Genomic DNA, 22,676 nt, shown 5'->3' on the forward strand with positions numbered 1-22,676 from the left:
AAAAAAAACATGAAAAAAATAGGGAGAAAAACCTGCAACAATTATGTGAATAAATAACGCAAAGGAAAAATGTTACAGCCCTCAAAACCGCGTGTACGAAAAATGCCTTAAATGTGTCTGGTCCTGAACCAGGGAGATTGGTTCAGGCTAGAAGTGGTTAAAGGGTCACATGACATCAGTATCTGTGGGACTGTCCAAACTAAGAGCAAAGGGTTAATGTCTTCCCACGTGATCCTCTACAGGGACTATGCACATAGGGACAGCTCTCCCATCTCTAGGCTGCTGTCACGTCACAACGGGTTTCAATAAAGTTGAGTGAAGACGTCGCCCGTTGCTAGGACGCAGGGCAGAGGACGCCTCTGTACGGAAGATGAGTGGGCGACGGTCCAATGAGCCAATCAGGAAGCTTCGAGGGCCTGGTGACGTCACTGCCCGGGAAGCAGTTGTACGGACGGTGGAGGTGCCCGGAGAGCAGGTGAGGTGGTCGTGGTGATGCCGGGGACATTAGGGCCGATGTGTCGGGGGGCCTCGCAGCTGCTGCAGTTATCTATACGTATATGTGCTTGTGGCATCTGCACTACAACACCCAGCATGCTGCTAATGGCTCAGACGTGTATTAGGGCTGACCTGTCTCCTGCCTGATACACTGCAGTGACCTGTATATAATACTAAAGCCTTCCTATATACTGGAGTGATTGGGGGTTACCCATGGCATCCCTATTCCTGTGCCACCTGTGTGCAGGGCAGTGTCTGCCATGATCACATGACTTCTCTGCTGCCCCTTCATCAGACCATGATATACTGACTGGCCTTGTATGGAGGTTGATCAGCATGATTCTGTATCGCAGGTCATGTAATGTTGTGTATATGACTGCTGTGATTCCTGTGTGCAGATTCCCTCACCAGTGTACAGGATGCCATCTGTGATGTGCAGCACCTTGTGCAGGATCTGCCAGTTCACCAGTGGCGCACGCGTGGGTTACCAAACACAGGCCAAGTCTCTTACTGACTCTGCGCCTACACCGTACACAAGGGGGCAGTTTCATGGTTAAAACTGTCTTCTAGCAGCCCCTGGCCGGCCACTGATCTCCTGAATGGTGGTGATGGAAGGGCTCAGTTGCCAGGAGAGAACTGGAGAGCCCAAGGAGTGGTAAGTGCTGAGAATTGTACTCTCCACTCAGTGCCAAAGCGCTATAGTGTGTGCAATCAGTGGCCCCACTATACTGAGTGGGGGAACCCCTCACGGTGATATATTCCAGCCCCCCAATTCCTGTGATATTACACTTCCCTCTGGGAAATCCTTCTTACCTTCCCCCTGACCTCCATGAAGCATCGCTTAGACAATAGTATGTACAGCACATGTGCCTGCTCACATTACAGGGCGAGATCGTGTAGGTAGAGCCTACTAGAAAGGTAACAGGCAGCTTTCTAGCTAAGGTCACGTTCACACAGGCATCACACGCTCGATTAGGAACTTCATCAGAAGTGATGGGCAAAATAAACCCCACGGACCCAATTATAGTCACTGGGGGAACTTTAGAAGACTGGCAGTCTTAATCTGTTCCCCTGCTGGCATAAGATGTGCCAGAATTCTAGTGGCTCCGGTTTCCTAAAGGGGGTTTTCTGATGCCAACAACGTTTTTCATACTGATCACCTATCAACAGTATAAACCATCAGTATCTGATCAGTGGGGGTCCTGCTCCTAGACCCTACACCCACCAGTTATGTCTGGCTTTGGGCAATGTATGCAGCCAGACGTAGCTTTGCTCCTTTTGATGTGATTAGAGCAGTGCTCCGGTGCCTTCGCTATACAGTGGACAGAGCTGAAGCGTGTATTACATGAACAGGGGCAGCGTTCCCAGCCTTATCCACTGCAGGTAGCTTTCACTGCCTGGAAAGCAGCAGGATCAGCTGATCGGTGCTTGGTCTAGGTGTCAGACCCCCACTGATCAGATACTTATGGGCTATCCTGTGAATTGCCTGAAATCTGCTCCAGACAGGGACTGGCATAGATTTCAGGTAAAACTTGCACCTGTTTCCTGGTGTGGGTTATAGTAAATGTATCGGGCCTAGGCGTCCCTGCCATACGTTGCACACTGTTCCCCAAAGTATCAAACTGGTTGGAAAATAGATAAAGTAGTGGAAACGGCCTTGCTAAAGAAAAAAAAAGAAAAATGCACCACCAAACTGCAGTGATCAACGCTTGTATTACTATTACTATTGCGTGCGTCTTGTCTCAGTAGTTCAACATCTAAGCTTGGTCCCCCCCCCCCCCCAGCACCCTGTAGTAGGCGTACGCCGCCGTATTACGGTACCCACACTTCTCCTCTTAGATTCCAGTACGGCTGCCGCACTCTGGTGTGTATGACCGCCAAGAGACTGTGAAGGCTCCCAGAACTATTTTAAAGTTATTAAAAATATATATATATTTTTTTTTAAAATGCCCCCATTTACCTACATCACAAATAAAAATAAACCACACCTAAATAAATTAGGCATTTCCGAGTCCCCAAATTCTTGAGCTATAAGTGTATAAAAATATGTATACAATACAGCAAACATCATAGTGGTAAAAAAAATTAAAATAAATAGAATCACTGTTTTGGCTCTGAAAATTTTGGATTTTGGAAAAGATGTTGGAAATTCCTCATATTAGTAAAAGTGTCCGCTCGTTAGCGTTTTGTACCTCTCTGCGGCGAAACCGGACACAAAGTCGGACATGCCATAAAAGCCACATCTTGTGCCACCGAAAAAGACGCCTGACACGCTGTTCATTGGAAACCTAAAAAGTTACGGCTGTCAGAGTATGGCGACTAAATTAATTTTTTTCCATTTTTTTTTTTTTTTTAAGTTTTGAATTTTTATAAAGGTATTAAAAAACATGACAAAAAAACCCCACAAATTTGGTATCGCTGCAATCGAGGCGACACAAAGAATATGTCATTATGACTAGAGATGAGCAAGTACTATTCGAAACGGCCGTTTCGAATAGCACGCACCCATAGGAATGAATGGAAGCGGCCGTTTAAACCACTGCGTGCCGGCTGCGTCCGATCATTCCTATGGGTGCGTGCTATTCGATACGGGAGTTTCGAACAGTACTCGCTCATCTCTAATTATTACCACCCAAAATTCGTCATTTCTACATGGAAGTTGTAGTAATGGTTTCCCTGCTTAGTGACCTCTTAGACCTACACATTTATATCCTATACTGCAAACTCCTCGGTGACAAAAATACTTGTTAAAAATAAGAGGAGTGTTTTTCTCTTCCACAAAAAGTGTAGTGCGACCTCTGTGAAGCACCCCAATGGCACCCTCATTTGTCCTCCGGGATCTGCCTCCTATGTGCCTCTTTTAAGGGTAAGTTCACAAAGGGTTTTTTGGACCGGAACCTGAGGCAGAGGCCGCCTCAGGTTCCGGTCCAAAATTTGGGTAGCTGCGACTGGATGCCGCTGCAGTGCATCAGCATCCGGTCATGCACTCCGCTCCGGATTAGGCCTAATGAATGGTTCTAGTTGGGAAGGAGTTGCAAATCCACCTGAAAGAATGAGCATGTCGCTTCTTCCGGAACAAATCGGCTCCCGGAAAAAAGAACTGACCCGCTCCCATTCATTTCAACGAGATCCGTCTTTTTGGTCAGGATTTTGAGGCCGTGTGAACTTGCCCTAAGGGTTCTGATTTCAGATACCTCATATTCTACTTGCTGAAAAGAAGTCGGCTTGTAGAAAAAAGACGCGTTCTACCCGATTTATGGGCGGATTGCGTTGCTGTAAATGGGAGTGAGAATCCTTTATGCCAACAACATGTAGATTTCCATGGCGGATTTGGTACAGTCGGTCCCACTGTAAAATCTAGCATGTGAAGTGACCCTAATATCCCTAGACACACATTGGAGTGTTGGCCGTGGCTCTGTGCTGGGTACATGTGTCCGCAGTATTGTTCTCATCGCCCCCTCCCCTGAGAGGAAGGAAAATCCCCAGATGGCTTAAAGAGCTTAGTGCATCCTCCTTGCTGGGTGATAATGCAAACAGACTTATCGCCTGCCATGATAACCGACCTGCATCTCTTTCTGCAGACGCCGGGCAGACCACAACGCTCCTGACACCTGCCGCACTCTTCTTTGACTTCTGATAGGTAAGGTCACTTACACGGTAGGCATGGAGGAGTTTACTGTGGCAGTAATGGAGTGGCACGGACTAGTCCTAGTGGGTCCCCAGACTGCACCAAGACTAATCGTGTACTGCAGAAGTCAAGACGTCTCTATGGCACCTTCTAGGTCTTCCTCATGGACCCTTGACATCACAGTGTATACATGGGTCCAGGCACAGTGTATACACAGGTCCAGGACTGTTTTTGCGTAATGATGTTTGGTGCTCCAATGCGAACAGTAAAACCTCTGCAACCTATAGAATGGGACACAGGTGGAGAAATGGCCACTTGAGTAGATCATGTGACTGCCGCCATCTTTATTCATATAGACAAGTTGTCCACACACTGGGGGCTTTTATCAAGCCTCTTGCACTTATCTTCTGCCCCTTTTTAAAAGTGTATGCTGTATATAAGATTGTTCGTGTGTTTGAGGCCATTTTGAAGGCTTTTACACCAGATTTGTCACTTTGCTTCTTTTTTGTTGGATAAAGATGGTTTGTCATGAGTAACATTTTGCAATGCATTTATGATGTTCTCCTTTTTTAACTCTTCTCCACGGGAGACATTTTTTACAGTGATATCAAAGTTATGTAAAAATACATGCGACTGAAATTTTAAGTTAGTTTTTTTTTTTTTATTCTCCATGTTTCAAAATAATTTTTTAATTATTATTATTATTATTATTATTATTTTTTCTGTTTATAGAGCTATATGGGAGGCTTCATTTTTTAAAGCAATTTAATCTTCTATACGATGGACTGGGAAGCTTGAAAAACTTTAAAGGGATCCTATCATTAAAGCTCAATTTTTTTTGTCCCAAACACGTAGGAATAGCCTTAAGATAGGCTTTTCTTCTCTTACCTTTAGATGTCTTCTCCGTGCCGCCATTCGGTATAAATCCCAATTTCCGTCAGTATGCACATGAGTTCTCTTGCAGCACTGGGGGCGGTCCCCAGCGCTTAAACAGCACTGGCGGTGTCCTCAATGCTGCGAGAGAACTCTCCTGTGCCGCCTCCATCTTCAAGAACGGGTTTTTTTCGAGTCTTCTTCCGGCGTTGGCTTCAGACTTCTAGGCCTCAGGCAGCCGACTGCGCATCCCTTCCAGCCACAAAAAAATGACCGCTTACAATAATGTGTAAGCGGCCATTTTCTTGTGGCCTGCGGGCATGCGCAGTCGACTTTCTGCCAGTGCTGGAAGAAGATGCGAAGAGAGTCCTTTCCTGAAAAAGATGGAGGTGTCGCTGGAGAGATCTCTGGTAGCATTGGGGGCGTCCCCAGTGCTGTTTGAGCGCTTGGGCCTGCCCCCAGTGCTGCGAGAGAACTAATTTTCATACTGACGAAAACTGGATTATATACAGAACGGCGGCCCGGAGAAGACATCTAAAGGTAGGAGAAGAATAGCCTTTATAGGGCTATTCCTACGAGTTAGGGACAAAAAAATGAGTTTTAATGATAGGATCCCTTTAATAATGGGTTGTGTTATCACTGGGCATGAGCAAAACTGAAATCGGACCCATACCTGCTTTACGGCCCAAGCTCATTGAAGCAAATCAGTGGGTCCATGAAGGCACACGGATATCACCCATGAGTCTTCTGTGCCATATGACCAAGGACCCACCACTTGCGCATGTTATTGTGCGTGCAGCCTACGGGATTTCTAAGAATTGTGCGTGCTATGTGGACTATAAGATGTGTTAATGTTTAGACCACAGAAAATAAGTAAAGACATTTTCACGATGGTCCAGACTTCCATCCATGTTAGACTAGTGGTGAGGTTGATGCTACCAGGCCCTACTTGTCTAGGACAGGGAAGGGTTGTTGGTGTAGGGTAGTGGGGTGGATCATGCCTGCTTCCCTGTGATCTACTGAGAAGGACCCAATGTCCTCCTGATGAATAACTTTATCATGGAGTCTATTCTTCTAATCTTGATGATTTTCTTCTTTGTATCCACAGATGTTCTGCCTGATAAAACCATGGAGTTAGGAAAGGGTAAACTTCTAAGAAGTGGCCTCAATGCCTTGTACCAGGCCATACACCCAGTGCACGGCTTGGCCTGGACAGATGGCAAACAAGTTATTCTCACAGCCTTGCACCTTCATAATGAAGACCCCAAGTTTGGGAACTCTGTAGTGATTGGGCAGTTTGAACATGTTCACGGACTCTACTGGGGTCCAGCTCACGCCAATGACATACCCGCTCTTCTGGCTGTACAACACAAGAAACACGTCACCGTCTGGCAGCTGTATTACAATAATTCAGAGAAGAACAAGTTGGTTGTTTCTCAGACCTGCGAAGTCGGGGACCCCTTGCCTGTCCTCCCACAGGGCTGCGTGTGGCATCCAAGCAAAGATATCTTGGTTATTTTAACCAAACGGGATGTGTCTGTGATGTATTCTGTGCGCACAGACAACTCCACCGTGAAGGCGGACATTAAAAGCACGGGTGTTGTCCATTGTGCTTGCTGGACTAAAGATGGAAGCCGTTTAGTTGTCGCCATCAGTAGTGCACTTTACTCTTATATTTGGGACGGGAAGCACAAAATGTTAAATCCTTGTACTTTTTGCCCCATATTCGATGTCGGTGGGTATATTTGTGCGATCGAGTCAACAGTTGACTCTCAGGTGGCTGTTGCCACCGAGCTTCCCCTGGACAGGTTATGTGCGTTGAATGCTGGCATCGCGTTTGATGTGCCGCCAACCTCCGAAATATCCTCTTCCGCCCAACCAGCCTTGCTGCTCATGGATGAAGAGTTCTCTTTAGATGTTGGTCGAAAATCCACTGATTCTGGGACTTCCCTGTCCACAGATTCGCCAGTTACCTCACCTGGGACTGTGGACCTAACCCATATCTTGATCAATCACTCCAAATCTGACCTGAGTCCACTTCTTAACTTGAAACGCAAGGACTACATAACGGGAAGCGGACAAGATTCCTCACATCTGATCCTGGTGAACTTCGAGAAGAAAGTGACATCCACCCGGAAGGTCAGCATCCCTGGGATTCTAGTCCCGGACATCTTGGCATTCGATCCTGGTGCACATATCGTAGCTGTCGCTTCCAACACTTGTAGCCATGTTCTAGTTTATTCTTTGACATCCACAAACATGCCCAACATCCAGCAAATCCAACTGGAGAAGAACGAGCGACCTAAAGGCTTGTACTTCCTGACCGATAAGATGTTGTTAGTGTTGGTTGGAAGGCAGAAGACGTGTGACCCTGCGTTCCTTCCTTCTTCTAGCTCCGATAAGTATATCATCCGTCTGATGGTGAAGGAGGTCATGTTTGACGATGACTCTGAGATCGCGAGCGCACACTCCAGCTTTGACTCGTCGGCTATACTACACGGACGGAAGAAGTACGTGGTGGACGCTTTATACAAAGATGAGCAGTCTCCTGCTTGTCGTGAACTTTTGATCCCGGGAAGTTCCTCGGGGCGCCAGTCTTCAAATAAAAAGCGACTTATAGAAGAAATTCGAAGTTACAACTGCGACCAAAGCCCGACGTCCAGTGCCAGTGACTTTGAGGACAAAAAGACTACGATGAATTTGCACCACTTAGAGGCAGAGCCAAAAAATAGGTCTGTAATACTAGGCCTAGAGACTCATCGGAAACCTTCCAGCAGGCCAACATCTCCAAAACTGCAATCCCAAGCATGCAACAACGTACCAAGGAACGCCACAGCGGTACCTGACCAAGATATCCTGCACGTGTCCCGCAATCTGGAGAGACTTTGCTGCAACATGTCCAATCTACAGCAACGCCTGTCCGATCTAACAGACCTGGCGCAGAATGGAAGGAAATCTTATCTGTCCTATCCATCCTTTAGAGAAGCTCCCTATGTCACCATCGTATGCCAGGTATGTCACATCTTTTATTCTTGGGTTGTATTGAAAATTTGGTCACCAGAACCCAATATATCAACCAAGATCTGCAGATAGCATTTGCTTCAGCCCCACTTGTCAATCGTTGCCTCCATTGCTGAGAGTTTGCAGTAGTAGTATGCAATTGCACTGAAGCCGCTTACCTCCTTGGAGCAACGTTCCTGCCCTCCTTGCTCCAAAGAACCAGAGGAACAACCGAGAATCAGGGGATCCTAACTTATCTATCTGTAGGACTGGATTGATGTTTTTGGTTCTGGTTACATATTAAACATGTTTAATGGGCTGCTGCTGTGTCTGTTGCTCCATTCGATCCCCTATATCTTGTGATACATTGGCTGCAGACTTTCTCGGGGTGCTGTCTCTGTAAGTCACCGACACTCTTCTGCTCCCTTACCCACAATGCAGCAGAGTGCTGAAGGATTGAGGGACGTATCTGCGAATTAGGAGCTCTGGAGCAAGTCGGCAGCCATTTTATTACAGAATAGACGGGGAGCCGAAGGCAGCAGGTAAGTTAACTATACGTGCTGGATATGCCGTCAGGTTTTTTTTCAGCAGAGTAGAGGGTCACTCCTAAAGTAAATTTCAACTTTTTAACTTTTCTGAAACCCTGTACAGCCACATTTGGTTGCCTCTGCCCTGCAATGCACATCGCATATCCCCTCCGCAAACTGTTCAGTGCACGCCACCGGGGACACAGAGCAGTAAGCTAGGGAGCGATAGGAGGGGGATCGGCTACTGGAGAAGTTTGTTATTCATGTATTCATGCCTGTTAGGTGTGGTTGAGCGCAGAATTACCACCTTGGAAGGGGCAACACAGTGGCTCAGTGGTTAGCACTGCAGCCTTGCAGCACTGGAATCCTGTGTTTGAATCCCGGCAGGAGCAACATCTGCAAGGAGTTGGTATGTTCTCCCTGTGTTTGTATGGATTTCCTCCCATTCTACAAAGACATACTGATAGGAAAAAAAAAGTACATTGTGATCCCTATATGGGGCTCACAATCTACAAAAAACTGGGACTGGGTCCAACAAAAACACATATGGCTGTAGACCAACACGTAACTACTGTCTTGGGTCTCCAGCACGAGGGGGACTATATGCCAAGTAATCCCGCCCATACATCGGCTGAGTTTCCTAGACTAAACCCAGTTGGGAGACTCCGACTCAAAGCAACATAATGATTTATGGGTCCTTATTTTGCTGTCCCATACCTTAGTCCCCTATGTGTAGGACATCATATGTCCTGTGATAATATAGGGTGTGTCACTTATGATGCGCTCACCTCTTCATAAATCAGGTTGACACTCTGCCTGGGACATTTGGTCAGCTGACGTAGATTTCGGCATTCATTTATGCCACCAAACTGGCTGGAATGATAAGTCTAGCCCAACTCCCATTCCACAAAAGTGGTGCGAAATAAAAAGTGGCAAATTCTTGTGCGAAAACCTGCACTGGCATACAAGTCATAAGAAATGTCTCCCTACGTCTTTTTGTGAAGAACATTTAGAGGAATTTATCAAGCCCTACATTGCCAGAATTCTGGCTTTGAAATTTTTTTTGACTTTTGTGCATTTTTTATGCTGCTCACTCCACTTTGGAGAAGTCTATCTATCTGCCTGTTGTACATCACATTTTTCTAATGCAACATTTTAAAGAGAAATTTTTGCCACCATCACCAAGTCCATCTCTTTACATCGTTTATTAGACTTTACTCCACTGATTCTGATACAGTTGGAACTTTTTCTCTAGCCTTCAACGTTCCTGAACAATCGGTGCTGTCCATTTTGGTGTCTCTACTGTCAGGCAGGGAGCAGACAAGGGGGTGTGACACTGAGCTCTGACACTGGCTGCCTCTGATTGGAGCTGAGTCACGCCCCCTGCCTGACACCACCCACCTCATATTACAGAGCAGAAATAGCATATCGAGCACCAAAACTAACAGCACTGTACTCAGGAATGGTGGGGGCTAGAGCGAAAATTCCAACTGTGCCAGAATCAATGGAGCAGCAGCTGTTAAGAACTGGAGTTGGTTTCTATAAAAAAAAAAAATGTTGCAGTCTCACTCCAGTATATGGTGTCATAGAAAGTGAATTAACAGCTCAGGAAATAATGTAAAAAGAGCAGGAAACAAGAAAGGTGTGGCAATGTGAAGGATCGTGTTATTTATAAGAATGTAGCATGTGCCCGCGGGTTGGCAGTGGTGTTGAGGCGCTTAGAGTAGGTGTAGTGGTGTTGGGTTGGTTCCGTCGTGCGCCTAGGTGGACCCTATTCACCGGTGTGGCGCTGTGTTGCATTTCCCGATGCTTATTCTGCGTGCCCCTGTCCCACCGCCCACTTAGCTCCTGTGACTTCTTGATTTTACGGTGGCCCCTGTACCCTCCTGAGAGTCCCCCCCTTCCGGGGTCCCCAATATTCTGTCTTGTCTTGTTTTGTGGGCCAGCCTCATATGCTGTACACAGGGTGAGAAATGCCGTGTCCGTGACACGGTCGGCACACTACAGTCCCCCAGAGCTCCCATGGGCTCTACAGACCTTGAGCCCGGCAGCACTGTTGGCTGAATGTGCCCGCACGCTACAGTGTTCTGGTCTACTTACCCAGGCGGCGGAGACGTTGGATGTGTGGCCCCTTACACAGTGCGGAAGGTGTGCCAAGGCTTGCCGCACACGCGCCGCAGCCGTGGATAGAGTAGTCGTAGCATGGTGAGCAGGTGTGGCGGCTGTGGGGCTCTGGAGCTGTGAGTATCCGCCATGTTTGCCGGCTCGCACAGCGGAGTCCGACACGACCACATTCTGCCCTGGACGTATGGGCCGGCGCCGCGTCTCCACCGGTCGGCCCAGAGGCTTGCGTGAAGCAATGAGAGCGCCGCTGTCACAGCTGCGATGATGTCATCGCAGGTCCTGCATTGTAGCCGCAGGATCGTTCTGCCGAGCTCCGCCGGGCTGTAGGGGGTCTGAACGGCTCGGGAAGTGGCCTATGTTTCTTTCCTGGAAAATATCTTGGTATGTGGAAAATCTCAGGCCAATCCAATCAGCCGTTTGGCTGTGAAAGTGGAACAAACATCCAAACACACAAACTTTGACGTTTAATATAATATTATCAGTAGGATAATGTAAGTGATGCGTGTCCGCACTCACTATGTGGTGCGGTGCAAGAGGAGGCACAGGACTCACAGCACCTAAATAAAGCAGTAGATGGAGGTTTTGCCGGCCCACCCCGGTCATCAGATGATGCCACTTTACTCAGAGTAACGATTGTCGTAAAGGACCAACACTCAGGCCAAAAATTCTCTGATATCAAAAGGATCCAATTCTGAGAAAGCTGGGTGTTATGTAGCATCTCTCACTAATCCATGGTGTTAACTGTGGTTCATTGTTGCTAAAACAACACGTTTCGTTCATCAGGGTAATACGTGTCGGTCCTTTGCTGCACTTGTTACTCAGGACAGAACTTTTTATACATTATGGCAACAAAGAATCCGGCAAAACCAATTAAAAAATTTCCCTTGTGATAAATCCCCCCCCCCTTCCCCATAGAGTAAACGTTCACATTGGTGGAATAAAAAGTAAGTGAACCTTTGTGTTAGTGACTTCTCCAGCAACACATACAACAGTGTAATGCAGCAGCAGCTGCAAATTTTAGGCCATATTGGCCACTTGGCTCCCTGACTTTGTCCAGATCAGCCATACATAAGTATCCTTGGATCAGGGTAAGAACATGCAGAAAATACTCGCATGGTTTCCAGTCCCAGATTACTGCGCTCAGGTATCCCGAAAGTAAAAGTCTCAGGATAAATGTTCCTTTAAGAAGGCGTGGAACGGTTCAGCAGAGGTTATGGTGGATTCGGAGGAGGATGCGGCTTCGCTCAAAGATTACAGTGTAACAAGATTACCTGAGATGGCTCCATTAGCTCTATTGTTACAAGGAGCATTTAAAGGCAATGTGTCATCAGAAAATAACCTACTGTTTATGGGTGTTTTTTTTTCTTCTAATTATTATTACCATATATACTCGAGTATAAGCCAAATTTCTAAGCACCGGTTTTGTGCTGAAAAAGCCCCCCTCAGCTTATACTAGAGTCAAGCAAAAAAAAATAAAAAATTTAATTTTTTTTTATTTTTTTGTGTGTGTGTGTGGGGTCTATGACCAGCGGCAATAGTAATGCATTGAATCTCCCATAATATAGTGGAAAAAAAAAAAAAAGCTTTAAAAAAAATAAATAAAAAAATAAAGTTGTAAATCCCTCCTTTTCCTAGAATACATATAAAAGTATAAAATGACTGTGACACACATACACATTAGGTATCTCTGTGTCTGACAGTGCCCGGTCTACTCTATATATGGGGGATCTGCAGTGCTCCTGTCCATCAGGAAGGGGTTAATAGGAGCACTGCAGGTACCCTATATACAGCCAGACTGAATTCCAAGTGGGGTAAAAAAAAACAGTCCTCAAGCTCAGGGAAGGGGCAGACAGACAACCAAAATACTCCCTCCCCTTCCCCAGCACCCAGCAACTACTGCACACAAAAACTCCCACCATTTTAATTTTTGAAAAATTACCAGTAGCTGCTGCACTCCCCCCCCCCCCTCGGCTTATACTCGAGTCAATAAGTTTTCCCAGTTTTTTTGTGGTAAAATTAGGGCTTATATTCGGGTTGGCTTATACTCAACTATATACGGTATTCCTATATATTTAAAAAAAAAATAAATTCTGAAATCTTACACCTTTCACTTCGGGCAGTAAGAATCCTAATAGGCCGACACCTCTTGTTCTGTAGAGATCAGGAACCACCTCATGCTCACAGTTTTAGACAGCACCTATATATAGATAATGCAGGAGCCGCCATTCACAAGAGGTGGTCGCAGATCACCTGCACAGCGCATGCCGGAAACAGTCTTCCTTAGACGTTAATAGGTCGTCTTTAGTCTATTGTTCATTTGCTCACAAAACCCTGAACATGCTGCACTTCACAACCTAACCACTGGGTGTCCACACATAGACCTACAGAGGATAGACGTCTCATGACAGAGTATCACAAAATCATGTTGCTTTGAAAAGTTGGTCATCTAGCGACACAATTATCTGGACATGTCCAGCCCAGAAGAGAGGTAAGGCGTCAGTATGCACCTTTAAAAAGACATTGCTGGGTTTTTTTTTGTTTTTTTTACTTTTCTTCTGTGTTGAGCAATTCCAGTCATCTAATGATCATCCTAGCTCTGAAGTGTCCACAGATATTGAAGGAACTATCCAGAAGAGGCCTTCTCCAACATCCTAGGGAAGGAAGACGCTCTGTCTGGCAGGATATTGATTTATTCCTGCAGAAATTGGATTTGGCATCTCAGGCTATTATGTCAGACTGATACAGATTCATTTGCAGCTCTGTGGGATCTCCATGACCGGGTGTGAGAAATAGGAGCCGACCTGTAGATTAGAGCATTTTGGGCCCCAACGGTGTGACATGTTCAACTTCTGACTCCTTCAAGGCTTAGGCAGCATTTCTGTTATAAAACCACGCAGAGAAGTTTACTGTGAAGAAGTAACACTATGTGCTTATCTATTATACGTGGTTCTAGGAACGTCTGTAAAAATACCCAACCTTACAGGCATAGACTTAGTCCTGATTCTCCTAAATATCATTGTCAACTTAGCTTGCCTCCTGTAATGCAGTGCTCCAGCGAAAGATAAGTGACTAGTAGCCATTGGCTCCTAAGCTGAAAAATGTAGGTATAAACCTCACAGTACCCCCTTCTCCCACAAACATGCATGGTATAATGCCTCGCAGTATTCCCCCCTGTGGGGTATCGCTCAGGTAGACGCTTATAGCAGTGCAGGAAACAGGGACACAGACACTGGGTTGCACACAAGTTCAGGCTTTATTCACGTGTAAGGCACAAATAACCAAAACAAAACCTTCTCGGCTGAGAACTAACTAAACATAAGAAAACTTTTCCCTGACTATACAGGAGCCTGGCTATTAGACTCCCGCCTTGGCAACAACAACAGGTGGCACAGTACCTGCTTTGTAGGTTCGGTCTGGACAGGTCAGCTCTGTCTGTGTAGTGCCACCCTGCTAGTCCTCAAACACAGACTATTAGGGCCTGATTAGTCAGCTGACCTCCCTGGTGTGGGTCTTTACCAAACACCCTTTAGCTGCCTGGGACATACCTGTTCTCCCAGACCACACCCTTCACTCTCTCACACCCCCTACAAACATACACAGTACAATGCTTCCCAGTGTCCGCTGCACCACACACCACACAGTATAATGCTTCCCTATGCCCTCCTCTCACAAAAACACACTATAATGCGCAGTGTCCTGAGACACAGATAGGGTTAACATTAACAAAGGTAGCAATACTTGACATGGTTGTATCTGTCTGCTTCCCCCCACCCCCCCTTAAAGTGGCTTAACGGTGTTTTGGTTCGTTGCAAATGGCGAAATTTTCAAATTTTTTTTTTATCACATCAGTGATGATTTTGGTCGCCATCTGGATTCCAATAATGCAGTTGCCGTACAGTACCCTATGTGATGACTGCAGACACTGAGCCAGCAGGGGGTGCTAGCAAGGTCTTAGCTCTGCAGCTTTCAGCTACCCTGTTTCCCCCCAAATAAGACAGTGTCTTATATTAAATTCTCTTCTGAAATATATGACCTGTCTTATTTTTGGGGGATGTCTTATGGAGCGGGGGACAATTGGCAGTCATGCCGGCGCTTTCTTAGCGGAGCGTCGGCATGACTGCCGGTTGTATGTGGTCCAGAAGGTGAAGGGGGGGTGTCTTATTTTCAGGGAAACAGGGTATAAGCTTAGTGACCTCCAGTTATTACTTTTAACTTCCCTATTATGTTTATGTATACAAGTAACCAAATTAAAGGGAAGGTGTCCTAACATTCACATTAGGTGATGATCACATCCTCGCTCCTCTTCTTCTCTGCATAAGTCACACACCAAGACGCTCTCCCATAGGGGCAATCAATCTTCTCCAGTCTATTGTGTCCATGGTTCATGTGGCCGCTTGGTCAGATATGATGCCCGGCCTCAGAATAATGTGCAGAAGATAGAATAAACCAATCTATAATCAGAAAATGAGAACAGATTATAAAAGCTACCCCCATGTCTCTGTTTATGGTCTCTCCATTGGTTGATGCTAAATCTCTCCTTCTATCTACAGAGGAATCACTCGGACAGTTCTCCAGTCAAAAAGTCGCTCTTGCTGTGTGACAACAAGCTGCGCCTCGGCACCATCCAGGAGCTCTTCTGTCTGTCACTGGTGGAAATGCAGCTGGGTAAGTTAAGAATGACCCTGTCCATTGATAGCAATGGTATGTTCTCATTTATGGGGATGATATTAGACTTTTCCGAGCAGAGGTGGGATTGTGTTTCCAGCTACGACCCTTCTGTTAATCTCCTTAGAACAGTTTCCATAGTAAGAGAATAGAGATGATCGAACACTGTTCGGATCAGCCGTTCCGAACAGCACGCTCCCATAGAAATGAATGGAAGCAGCTGGCACGGCGACCGGCCGCCGGCAAAGTGTACGTGCCAGGTGCTTCCATTCATTTCTATGGGAGCGTGCTGTTCGAAACAGCTGATCCGAACAGTGTTTGCTCATCTCTATTAGAGAATTCTGTGAGCCATATTGAAATATTGGCGAGTTCCATCCCATGTTGTATCTGTACAGTCAATGGTAGACACATCTCAATATGAATGCATTGTCTGCTTAGAGCGGGTTCACACCTGCGCCCAGTCTCCGCTTTGTGGGTTTCCGTTTTCTGCCCAAGAAACTGGACAGGAGACGGAAAACCGGCAGTCAGAGCCCATGAGCGTCATCTGGTCTCCGCCGCGAAACCGTTTTTTTTTTTTTAACTGGACACAAAGTCCTGCATTTCTGACTTTGTGTACGGTAAAAAACAAAAACGGTTTTGCTGCAGAGAGGCACCACCAGCGCCCCGATCTCAGTTATCCAGATTTCTTCTGCTGGCAGAAAACGGAAACCTGGCAGACCATGTCTGGCCGTGAGCGCTTTGGGCTCTTTGTGACGAAGCCGTTTTTTTTTTTTTTAATCTGGACACAAAGTCCTGCATGTCCGACTTTGTGTCTGGCTGAAAAAAAACGGGTTTTGCCACGGAGAGCCCAAAATGCTCACGGCCGGACACTTTTCAAACCCATTCAAATGAATGCAAACATGACTGCAGGTTTCCGTCTCCTGTCCAGTTTCGTGCAGGAAATGGAAACCTGCATAACGGAGACCGGGCGCAAGTGTGGACCCGCCCTAACTCTATCTGTTATGAAGAGTCAAACCTGCTAATGGTCTCCCTTTTCTCAGATAAGAGTAGGAACCTTGTATCAAGAAATCCTTCATTGTTTGTGCCCCCCCTTCCTTTAGAAGCATCTAACCCTGTCCCCTCTTTCGCCCAGGCTCCTCGTGCTGGATTACTTTGACCGCTGACAATGAAGGCTTCATCCCTTTGACATTTTCGGCCAATCAGGAACTGTACATTAGAGATGCCAGGGGCTCATCGGCATCTCCAGAGAGCTCGTCCAGTGTCAATCCTGCGGAGCCCCCCAACAGCGTCACATAAGCCATTCCGCTTTACAGCTTCACCCTATGCCCTGGGCTTGGGTCTCCAACACCCACTCCCTCCTCTATCCTGTAAATATACATTTCCAATCTGTAAACGTCTTTAGACTGTTGTAAGGATTCCTTACTTACCTCCGGTGCTGTCGGGATAGTATCCCGGTATTTTGTGCAATACCCGTCCTAGATCTCTAGGACACCCAATGTAATACATAGGACGGTGCCCAGGAAGTGGACGTTTATTGCCATGAGATGACGCCCTTATTGTCCTAGTGAATTGTGTCTCTGATGTGATTGTACTGGCGCGCGTCGCTGTTCGCAGTATTTATTGCTAGGTATTGAAGTTCTGGTTGACATGCATGGGGAATGTATATCTGTTAATGCATGTTCCTGCACTGAGCGTATCTATAGTGTATGTGTGGCGTATTAGGTACATTCAGGACCATGTATAAAGTGGAGGCTGCTGTTATGTTGATGGAGCCAGTGTTATATAGAACAGTGTATAAGTGCTGACAATTGTGCGTTTTTTTTTTTGCGTTGATGTATATGTTGTAAATAGATTTACCCCCTTATAGAGGACCTTTCATGTCCTCCTGCACATGCGGTTTTGTATACTGCTAGGAAGCCAACAGTGCACTATTGACTTTCCCGTTCTGTGCCCCGGGGCTGGAGATATCGATGCCGTTAGTTTCGGCACCGATCTTTGTCCACCGTCACAAGGGCATTCCTGACAGTCTACTGTAGCTGGCCTGTGAGGAACGCCCCTATTGACAGTACTCATCCATAGCCCTGTACTGTCAGAGGGAGTGTTTGTTACCGCCCAGCCATGACACTGAACTATAAGAAAGCCCCCCCCCCCCCTTTAGTACTAGTCTATGGTCGAGTACTTTCGCGTGGTGGAGGGGCGTTCCTAGACTGTCAGGAACGCCCTTCTGATGGTCAGAGCCAAAACTTAAAGAGATCCTATCATTGGATACATTTTTTTCTGACTAAACACGTAGGAATAGCCTTAAGAAAGCCTTTTCTTCTCCTACCTTTAGATGTCTTCACTGCGCTGCTGTTCGGTAGAAATGCCCGTTTTCTTCAGTATGCAAATGCGTTCTCTCGTAGCACTGGGACCGTTCCTCAGTGCTCAAACAGAACTGAAGGCGTCCCCAGTACTGCGAGAGAAATCTCGAGCGCCGCCTCAGTCTTCTTCTGGAACGCCCTCTCCCTGCGTCTTCTTCCCTCCTGGGTTTCAATCTTCTAGGCCTCGGGTAGAGACAACTGCATACCTGGGTCACAAGAACATGGCCGCTTACACCAGCTTACTGTGTTGGTGGCCACAAGAAACAGCTTACTGTGTAAGCGGCCATTTTCTTGTGGCCCGGGCATGCAGTCGGCTCTAGGCCTAGAAGATTGAAACCGGAAGAAGACGCAGGGATAGGGCGTTCCAGAAGAAGACGGAGGTGGCGCTGGAGATTTCTCTCGCAGTATTGGGGACGCCCCCAGTGCTGTTTGAGCGCTGAGGACCGCCCCCAGTGCTGCAAGAGAACTCATATGCATACCAAAGAAGACCCAGATTTCTACTGAACGGCAGCGCGGAGAAGACATCTAAAGGTAGGAGAAGAATAGGACTTCTTAAGGTTATACCTACATATCCAATGATAAGATCCCTTTAACGGCAGTGATATCTCAAGCCCCAGGGCAGATAATGGGAAAGCTAACCTCGTTCAATTCAGCGCACTGTCTGCTTTCTAGCGGTATATAAAACCGAATGTACAGGAGGACACGAAAGGTCCTTTTTAATGGTTTTTTTTTGTTTTTTTTTAGAAAAATCTGATGAATAATGCAGGCTGACATGTTCTGTCTGACAGATTGGTTTCTAAGGATATACGACGTACCTAACAACCAACCTGGGGTTGTTAAACCGAATATCCCTAGTCACCAGCTTCTCTCTGTCTTTTGCTGCCATATCAATCAGATTTGTCCTATAGATCACTTTAGGTGGAGTACCTATATAAGCCCCTATATACACCCGATTCCTGTTGCTAGCAGTATTGGACAGTGATCTTATTTTTGCACCCGTGAGCTTCCATTCTCCAAGATAGTCCGAGCATTCATTTTAGATTTTGCAGTGTTGGTTCCATTGGTCACCCCACATGGAAGTGTCCAGCCATTGCCTAAACCACTCCATTCCCCGCCATGCATGTATTTTAAGGCAGGGGGACTTGACTGCCCCCCATGGGATAGATTAGTAGGGTACATTGTTGTGTATAGATATATATATTGCTGCTTTTAGTACATGTAGAACTCAGGAACACTCCGAGAATGTGAATGATAAAATGGTTCTGCCATTGGGGTGCATTGTAATAGGACTGGGTGTTGCCCAGTTTACCACCCCTAAAAGATATATATGACCTATCCAAAAATCTGATCTGTAGGGATATGACATCTGGCACCTCATTACAATGGTTGTTCTCAGCAGGTGATAAACAGAGAATGAAACAGGAAGCAGACAGCGCTGTTCTCCATATAGTGGCTGCAATAAGTCACTGCAGCCTTGGTCCCATTCTAATGAATAGGAGCTGATGTGCAGATAGCCAGACGTCGTCTTTTTCCTCTTGCCATCATGGACGTTTTTTGAACCTTGATATTGACGCATATTTTATTCTGGATTTATGAAATAAATGCTACGTTTTATTTAAGTTTGCTTTGCTGGATTCATCGTGTGGCTATTCAACTTTACCTCGAGCTGGGAGGCTTTTTTCCGTGCATGCATACTTAGTCTGGAGGACTACAACACGGGACAAACAGAGTGTTTTTTACAATCAATCCTCGATTGAAGACACGTAAGTGAGCTGACACGTCTTTTTTGTTTTTGCTTCACCTGATGTGCAGTACCTGATCTGGCCACTACACAAAGAACGGAGCACTCTGTTTCCTTCTTCATTTTCTGTGTATTAGATGCTGATAACTTCTATTGAATGGGAGGTTGTCAGGTGTCAGAACCCTACAGATCTGATATTAGTGACCAATATTTTAAGCCCGGGAAACCCCTTTAACCCTATCTGAGATCAATTCTTTCTCATTTCACCTCCAGTGTTGCGGTATGGGGGTTACTCACTGGCAGTGGTTTCTCAGTAGATTTCAGCCAATTGTCTATACACTTTGGGGCTAATTTATTAAGACCAGAGTTATGGTCACCAGCAACTTTCAGACGTCTGATGTGAAAAGACCCTGCTATCGCCCAGCTACACTCCTGCCATTCACCTGTACCAGCAGTGGTCTATGGAGCCGGCAGCTTCTCATCTCTCTCTATATACACAGGTAACAGCCATTGGCTACTTTATTTCAGCCAAACAGTCTTTTGACCGACAGATAGCGGATGTAAGCGACCGTGTTGGAGAGGTTTGGTTATAAGAGCTCCTGGACCGAGATTACGCCATTGATTGTAATACTGGGTATTCAGACACAGATTGTAACAGAATGTTGGAGGCAATTGGTTCAGATTGATGTATTACTAAAAAAATTGATCAGAAAGCCACAGCGGAAGATGTATTTTCAATGAAAGGCATGCAAATTAGCTGACCATGTACTGAATACAGCGCATTTTCAGTTTTGCAGGTAGCTGCCCCACTTCTTGAGCTCGGTACTGTTAGGGTAAGTTCACACCGGGTTTTTTGGACCAGAACCGTTCGGTTCCAAAAGCCGGGTGGCCGCCACTGGAAGCCGGTGCACTGTATCGGCATCCAGCCGCGCATTCCGCTCCAGATTAGGCCCAATGAATGGGCCTAGTCCGGAGGAGGGAGTGTCTTCTGCCCGAATCGCGTGGCGACTATGCCTGAAGAATGAGCATGTCGCTTCTTTTTTCGGGAGCCGGAAGAAGCGGATACGGCCTCCAAATCCTGACCAAAAAATTGTGTGAACTTACCCTTAGGTTTGGCTAATAAACATGAGCGAGTAATATTCAGTGGAATACATCACTCCCATAGGAATGCGTGTAAGCGGCCGAACACCAAGATTCGGCTGTTTACACACATTCCGATGGGAGCGAGGTATTTGATCGAATACTACTCGCTCATCTCTATTATCTACTAATATTACCGCAGGGACCGACCACACACCTCAGCATCGTTGCTGGGTATTGGAGAACGGTACGCTTTTATAGTCTTGTATTGGGAAGGGGAGGCGTTCCTCGCTGCCTAGTGATAATGCTGAGCTGTAAGGCCGGCCCCTCTGACAATGCAGTAATATGAGAGATTAGTAGCTGAAATAAACGATTTTTAAAACCTTTACAAAAAAAAAATAAACACAAGTTCTTGAGTCACCATATTGACACCCCTAACTTCCTTATATTTCCATGAATGGAGCTGTGTAAGGTGTCATATGATGCAGGGCAAGTTTTAGTTGTTATTGACATCGTTTTGGGAAATTGACTGATATGTTGATGGTCTTTTATTCAATTATTTTTGAGAGGCCAATACAGTACACTGCAATACTAATGTATTGCAATGTATTGAAAAGTCCATTGACTTCTATTACAGGCTGCCTATGGAACCTGAAATAGAAATGTTGTAGTAACAGGGCTGGGAGACTTCAGTTTTCTCATTATCTGTTTCTGAAACGCATCGCCACCCCTGGATCCCAAGCGATCAAAGTGCTCCAGGCATTGGCACAAGATCTCGACGGTGTAGAACAGCGGAGACCCTACAGCTATGGCACTCGCTCCGCTCTTATAATAGTACGGTGGATGTTGGCAAGGGTGGAAATAGTTACCAATAAAGATTAGTAGTGTCACATTTGGAGATATTTTAATTCTTAAAATATCATTTTATTTTTTTTTTTGCACATGGCGAATATAGTAAATAAAAATAATTGGTAGAAATTCAGTTTTTGGGTCAAGAAAATAAAAAAGATAACCAATAAAGTCAATGTCAAAATGATGGCAATAATAACAAAAAAAACTACAGCTCTCCCTGCAAAAACGAAAACGCTCACACAGCTTTATTGACAAAAAAAAAAATCATTTTGTTTAGCTATGTTTTACTAATTTTAAAAAAAAATTAAAAAAAATTGTGAATTGTAGATTTTCTGAATTCCACGATATTGCATATATGATATATTATATACAACATTTAATGGTGCCATTAAGGAAATAACTCCTCTCACAAACAACAAGCCCTCTGACAGCTTTTTTTGATGCAAAAGCGACCTAGGTGGCGCTATAGAGACAGTTTCCTTTCTTCATGTGCCTAATTTGCATGCTTTTCTCCCAAGGAACGTTCCCTACACCAGCTGGATCTCCTCAAGGATAACCAGTACCTTTCTCATTGAAATATACTCTGTGGTCAATCTGTGTCTGTGTCCAGTATAAGAACCGGAATGTCAACTTTTTTTTTAAATTATTGGATCAAAACCATGTATCCTCTATAAGAATGTAAGTGAATGTAGCAGTCATGTGATGCTCTTACCTCTATGTGTATTTCATCTCTTCCATTGTATCATAACTCCTAACCCTTGAACATGTCCAGAATTAAATACCCTGTAATGGGGCAATTTACGATGATTTATTGTTCTTATTACTCACGAACCTAACAACCTATACCTGTGCAAAAACAAGCTTAAAAAGGTTGTCCCATTAAAGGCACATTCCCTGTCCACAGGGTCTATCAACAATCAGGAGAACGGAAGAGACTGAGTCCCCCATGACTCTTCCATGGGAGGGAGGCGCTCTTGCGTGCCTAGCACTCCATTCTCTGAAATGAGGCTGCCAGAGATTGCGGTTCCTCCAGTCCCATAGCAGTCAATGGGACACCAAACAGCTCATTTGCATATGGAATAAAAGTATATAAGTGAATTTTGTGGTCATCGCTGGACTGTGAGTACCGCCCACCCTGATAGTACAATGCTATATTAGTGTACAGTTGGGGGGCGGGGGTGTTTGTGTAAGGCCCGTCTTTCTGACAGTGGGGAGATACCTGAAGTACACTGATATCTTCAGTACCAGGGCACATACCGGGAAAGTCTGCTTTCCAGCAGTATATAATACTGCATATTGAAGAGGGCATGAAAGGTACAATAACAAGTAGA

General features: G+C 45.7%; 1 protein-coding gene across 1 annotated transcript; it reads left to right on the forward strand.

Moving 5' to 3' along the window:
• The first annotated feature begins 435 nt into the window (after positions 1 to 435).
• Positions 436 to 17,164, forward strand: LOC142198239 (WD repeat and coiled-coil-containing protein-like). The gene is made up of 5 exons (XM_075269180.1): positions 436 to 475; positions 4,077 to 4,135; positions 6,105 to 8,008; positions 15,198 to 15,312; positions 16,445 to 17,164. The coding sequence occupies exons 3-5, from the start codon at positions 6,125 to 6,127 to the stop codon at positions 16,606 to 16,608; spliced, it is 2,163 nt and encodes a 720-aa protein (XP_075125281.1). The 5' UTR covers positions 436 to 475; positions 4,077 to 4,135; positions 6,105 to 6,124; the 3' UTR covers positions 16,609 to 17,164.
• The last annotated feature ends 5,512 nt before the right edge of the window (positions 17,165 to 22,676 follow it).

Source organism: Leptodactylus fuscus, chromosome 3, assembly GCF_031893055.1.
Source record: "Leptodactylus fuscus isolate aLepFus1 chromosome 3, aLepFus1.hap2, whole genome shotgun sequence".
Taxonomy (NCBI): domain Eukaryota; kingdom Metazoa; phylum Chordata; class Amphibia; order Anura; family Leptodactylidae; genus Leptodactylus; species Leptodactylus fuscus.

Coding starts and splice junctions, on each gene's coding strand:
- LOC142198239 (XM_075269180.1), top strand. CDS start 6,125: ATGGAGTTAGGAAAGGGTAAACTTCTAAGAAGTGGCCTCAATGCCTTG. Junction 8,009..15,197: donor ATGTCACCATCGTATGCCAG/GTATGTCACATC, acceptor TTCTATCTACAG/AGGAATCACTCGGACAGTTC. Junction 15,313..16,444: donor ACTGGTGGAAATGCAGCTGG/GTAAGTTAAGAA, acceptor TCTTTCGCCCAG/GCTCCTCGTGCTGGATTACT.